Consider the following 6171-nt stretch of genomic DNA (forward strand, 5'->3'; position numbering starts at 1 on the left):
AGAGTATTCTCCCTCACCGCGTAAGAACTTCGATTGTTGTCTTGAGTTTTAACGGGTAAAATTTTCGTTCCATATCGTCCTCACCCAGTAAGGTAAGTGAACCTGCAGTAAGCGCTTATGCGATAGCCTTTGGTAAAGCTCGGTTGTTTCTAGTAGATTTCAGTTGAGTTTATTATTCCCTTTATAGAATATGGTTAGAGTTTCAGGGTTAGATTTCAGTTAGAAGGAGAGTTAATGTAAGAAGGGATCTTTACCCTTTGATACACATTAGGATGAGATACACTCAATTCCCGTAAGATTTGCAATTTATGGGTGGACAAGAGATTAAAAGTGATCAAGGACCCAGATCATTCCTTACCCTTCTCACACGATCCTTGTTCTAGAGTTTCATGAGATGGAAGATATCTTTTGACTTTGTTTTTATGATATACCTTATGAAGACAAGATTTGGAGTACCAAATGATCAATTGAACATTGTTTTAATCACACAAACAGGCAAAGTATTCGAATCCGGTAGCCACAGTGTGCGAGTTACAACTCCTATTTAAATCGTTGCAGGCATTGGGCTCTTAAGCTGCCGACATATTGTACCTATGATACTCATGGGTGGGTAAAGGTTGACGGTTAAGAAACGATTGCAAGCAATAAAAGATGGACTAGGAACTCTCTCAAATTAGGTCAGTTCTTTTTGGTTATCAACACTTGAAACTTGTGGAAAATCACACAGTAACTGTAGTTCAGTAGCATGAACAATATATGGCTTATTTCACGACAACCAAGTCGTAATGCCAAAAAAGAAAATACGATTGATAGCTGCCATGAATAGAAAAGAAAAGGATCACCAACTTACTTGACTACTTGCCTGAATTTAACGATGCAATCCAAAGCACGGTCAAAATCACCATCTTCCAGGGCTAACGTGAAACGGCAATAGCCTGGAATCCCAGTCCATGAAGCTCCGTTGATACACAAACCAGTGGCTCTCAGCATTGCTTCTCGGATGTTGGTGTCATTCAGTTTGGCTTCCCATGTAGAACCATCTTTCTCGAGCTTAAAGCTTTTGCCAAGATAAGCAGATGGCTTTGCAATTACAGAAACGCCCCCACATGCTTCAACCACTTCCCATCCGCAACTCTTGAGTGTCTGCTTATAGTACATGCAAAACAAGCAATGCATTACTACAAGTTTTCTGGCATAAATGGATCATCTTAGTTCAACGTTTTCATTTTCTGGATCCCCTTTGATATGATTGGGTCCTTAAAAATTTAGATATGGCCCACAAAACGAAAAATGAAGAACAGAGCCCTTCATCATGAGCAACCAAAATTCAGTCCAAATGTAGCAGGAATAATTGTCAATAGGATATGGGCAAAGGAATTAAGGTACACGAAAATACGTGGATTACGTAGGAGATAACCTTCCGACATTTTTATTAAATGCACGACTTTCAAACAGATTGTGTTAGGAACACGTATTCTTAAACGAGAAGAGGGTCAACTTGCAAGAAGGGCCAAATCACATGTAATCACATTGATGCAAACACATAATCACGTGATACGAACACGTCGCTTTGACTGGCCATCACGCAGGCGACTTATCCTGCGACCTTGTTCGCATTGACCAAGCCGCCCACGTCCTTTTGGATGTGTTGTATCACATGTGATTTTCTATAACATGTGATACGCCCCTTCTCGTACCTCTTGCAAATTGACCGACTTCTCATATGATCCTCCATCTATATTAATATTATATAATATACATATATAGGATTAGGTTATGATGAGAAGGGAAGTTATGGTGAGAAGCTAAGAAGAGATCTCCACCCTAGAATCAGTCCTAATTGAATGTCAACACTAATCAGGTGCACCGAGATGCACCGGATCAATTCCCTTCTAAAGCGCAAATCATGGGCTGGCATGAGATTGAAAGTGATCAAGGGTTCAAATCTCTTCTTAGGCTTCTCATTATAACTTCCCTTCTCACACGATCCTTCACCTTACATATATATAGGGGCAGGTTCAAAAGAAAACGGTAACTATTTAAGAAAACAAAAAAAAAAGGTTGTTAATGTACAAAATCATATATGACTCACGTAACAAATCATATATGATCCAGGCGACTTTCCCAGCGACTTAAGTGGCCTCAAAAGTCGCCCCCTTCAAATTTTGGTGTAATTTACATGTGATTTTGTACATTAACCACTTTTTTCTTGTTTTCTTAAATAGTTAACGTTCTCGTTTGAACCTTCCTCTATATTTATACTATGGTATAAAGCATTTGATAAAAACTCTTAAAAACCATTTTTTATGTATGAAGTACTGTTTATTGATGCATATTACTTACAATTCAAAATTATAAATAAATTGTGTGTAAGTACAACTTATTGAAGTTTCATGTTTGAATTCGTGTAACTAACTACGAATAAACATAGTCAAATACAAGATAAACATTTTATTGCAAATATAAAACATCTAAAATATAATTAGGATAATCATTGAGTTCTAATAGAATACTTAATTATTATCCTTATAAAAAATTATATTATTAAATCAAGAATAAATTTTAAATCTAAATTAAATTATAATAAAAAAAATTGAATTAAAGAAATTACACAAAAAACAAAAACTTTTAAATGGTTAATTTGATACTAATATTGATATATTTATTTTCGAAATTTTATGATATCTTTAGATTTATATTTTATTCAAAAATAAAACATTATCCGTTTCTCAAAACCACATGAAAAACATATTATAACATCTGTAGAGACGGAATAAAATGAAACATTAGAATCTGTAAGTACCCTTCTAGTATATATATATATATATATATATATATATATATAAAATGAACGAATGAAAGGAAGTAATTATTTCATGATTGGTACATTAAACATGTAAGATAAATACATTCTAAAAACCTAAGTTCATGCTTTTACTCTTACTTACTGTGTCCATATTAGTCCAGACAATCAGAAAAGGTAACTTGTATCATTTTTTCTTCCTGTTTCACAATAACAAATCTAAGTTCAATTTCTATTTTAGCCTTTGTTTCTAATCTTAGAAATTGTGACTAGAAGCACCCCTGCTTCCTAGATCATTGTGAGTGGTTTATAAAAAAAGTATATACTGCAATGGAAAAAAAAAAGATATTCATGATGCATGTAAATCAATTTGCTAAATTGAATGTTTACCTCTTTCAAACGATTCAATCTAGTAGCCAGAAGTTTCCCCTGTCCTTCAACAGCATCTGTTAGATCTCCTACGTTCTGCTCTCTAAGATCTAGCAATTTCTTTGCAGTATATCTAATAGTGCTGTGAGGTTTGTTTAACCCCGAGAAGCTGTGAAATGCATCAGCCAAAAATCGATGGTTTAGAACTAGAAATCCGTATGCAAGCCCTCCAGTAGGCATCTTGAAGAACAACCCTCCAAGCAGACACACACTGAAAGACAGCTTTCCAGATGAAGTTAATTTTGTTAAAATTCCATCCAAATTCCAGCCATTCCAACCCTTCAAGTTGAATTCGACCCCTGAGAATGAAGTATCTATAATGACCCTTGCGCCATATTTAGCACAAACTGTCAGCAAACTTTTCATCTCTTCATTGCTGTAAAGCAAGCCTGTAGGGTTTATTGTTGGACCAGAAATATAGACCCATGGTTTACTAACAGTCTCCAATACACTAGTAAGTTGCTTCTCCGTTAGCTTGAAACCTGTTTCAGCTTGGGTAGGGATAGAAACAATTTTTGCGGCTAAAAACTTGGCAGCTGATACATAATTGCCATTTGATCCAGCTGGTATGCATAGGCTTCCCCCTTCTTCAATGCAGCAGAGAACCATCTTATTGAAAAGGGCTAGCGGAAAGTCTGCATATATGAATTCTGCACTGTAATCAGCTGAGAAGCCATACGCATCCTTGATAAATTGCCTAATGCTGGGCGTAACATCACACTCTGATTCTGTCACATTCTGCCTTGCAAAACTTTCAAAGATGGCAGCCTTAACTGGGGTTGGTGTAGGAAGAAATATTTGATCCACATCCATGTGAATCAGAGCCGATTTATCTGTCTCTCTAACTGATAATTCCGCCTGACTCAGAACCGAGATTACAGAACATGAAAATCCTATCATCTCGCTAGATTTCACATCCTCAACTTGCCTCTGAAAAACATGAAATTAAGGTCAAACTCTTAAACTGTACTTGCTCTCCAGAAAAACAAAAGGCGGTTAATATGTATAAAGCATCATGGATCAACGTCTAAAAGTTTCTCAAAAAGTCGTGATATATCTAGTTACAAGTTAACAAGGGGCTGGATTAGGGTTCAATCCTGTTGGACCTTGTGTCAATTGAGGGATATGCCCGTTGGCTAGAAGGCCTATAATTTATGTGCAGGGAATGTTTTGCATGAACCTTATGGATAAGTTGTGTCGAGAAAGCTATATACTATCGTTTCATAAAATCAAGACGACGAGGATTTTCAGTCCTCTGCTCTACCAACTGAGCTATCCCGACTATTCCAAGTGTCATGTATTTGTGGATCTGCACACATCAACTTGCTTCTCCTTGAAAGCAGAAACATGAACAATATAGGTTTGTTTTTCAAAGCTTTTTCCTACAATCATACATTTCCTTGCAATTGTGCTTGTATAAATGTTTTTACTTCTGCAAACCCAAAATGAACTCAGCATTCCCATTCCTTGCATGGCATCCATACAGAAGAAAAAAAGTGGTTTTTGCAGGGCATGTGATATATAGAAACATGATCAGTTTAATTCTTCAAGTACAGGAAGTAAACCTCTGCAGGTGGATGTCTATCAGGAAGCTTAAAGGACAGAAGCTCATGGAAAAGACAGCCATAATAATATTGGCTAATCAAGGCAGTATTGCCTTGTAGCAGTTCCACACTCTTCGACAATGCGTCAAAAATGGTTTTCTCTTCTGATATCACAAAAGCTACTTCGAGATCTGTATAAACCTGGAAAATGAGTGGCTAGGATGATTAGAGAACACAATAAAGATAAACTGTATGATTAAACTAATTGAATTTAACTGACTGTGAATTCAAGAGATTCTTGATGGTTAACAACTGCACACATAATGGATGCTTATATAATTATCCTTTGCTGATCAAAGAAGAAACATACCTGATTTCTTAACAAGCCACATATAATGACCACATGAGAAGGCAGTGGAGTTCTAGCAAGATATTTCAAGACCCCAATTGAACTGGGAAGGCTGGAAAGCTCAAACTGGTCAGATATGTCTATGAAAAGACGAGATCCGATTTCCCTTGTAGTACGCAGAAGGTGTTCAAAAGCTGAACTAGTAATGGCCTCGAATTGGGCAATTCCTGTGACCACCACTTGTGGCCTTAACTTTTTTATCAGCTCTATCATCAAATCTGACTGGCGTGGTGCTTCAATAACAGTGATTTCATCTGCTGAAGTTCTGTTGTCCTTTTTTTGCTTAAAGAAACATAAAAGTAAAATTAGGTCTTCGAAGAAACAACATTTTCACTCTCCACATTACACAGCCGTTGTCACATAATATACAACAGGCAATCTTAATAGTATAATACATGCCTAGACAAGCTAAAAGAATAAAACATGATCCATGTATAAAATCCGTTAAGAAACCTACTACATGGGTGGGGGAGGATGGTGATGTGGATCTGTTAATGTGATGAATTATCTTTGAAACATTGTTTTATATCCTTCATGGCATAAAAAGTGAGCATCGACAACAAAAATACAACAAAGCTTCATTTATTTAGTAATGCTTTAATTAAGACATACAACCATATATGTGGATTATACTTGGACGCATATCTGGTCTAAAGATTCAATGGTTTTACAATGAAGCTTGAAATGGAAGCAATACAGAAAGTAAAGTTCTTAAAACACATAAATGAGAGTTTCATCAGGGTTTTCGTATGGAGTGGCTGTTGGAGGAAAAACAAAAAGCAAGATGGTGGCTTGGGTTTTCAGACTCTAAGAAAGAACTCTAGACCTGCCAACATATGAAGTTATATGAAAAAGGGACATATTTTCAGATACAGCATTTTGAAAATACTATGTTGTAACGCCCCCAGAACCCCGTAGCAATGATATTGTCCGCTTTGGCTAACCTGCCCGCTTAACCACAAAGCAGTAGCTGCACGGTTTTGTTT

General features: G+C 36.4%; 1 protein-coding gene across 1 annotated transcript in view; it reads right to left on the reverse strand.

The window, feature by feature from the left end:
- Positions 1-664: 664 nt before the first annotated feature.
- LOC112501857 (methionine S-methyltransferase) overlaps positions 665-6171 on the reverse strand; it is a 14207-nt gene continuing 8700 nt past the window's right edge. Inside the window, exons 8-11 of the mRNA XM_025105589.1 lie at positions 5147-5467; positions 4798-4977; positions 3194-4162; positions 665-1143 (exon numbers count right to left, since the gene is read on the reverse strand). Of these exons, the coding sequence (XP_024961357.1) occupies positions 847-1143; positions 3194-4162; positions 4798-4977; positions 5147-5467 (1767 nt within the window). The 3' untranslated portion in view covers positions 665-846. The remainder of the gene's footprint in view (positions 1144-3193; positions 4163-4797; positions 4978-5146; positions 5468-6171) is intronic.

This window comes from Cynara cardunculus, unplaced genomic scaffold, assembly GCF_001531365.2.
Source record: "Cynara cardunculus var. scolymus isolate 2C unplaced genomic scaffold, CcrdV1 Un_Scaffold_638, whole genome shotgun sequence".
Taxonomy (NCBI): Eukaryota; Viridiplantae; Streptophyta; class Magnoliopsida; order Asterales; family Asteraceae; genus Cynara; species Cynara cardunculus.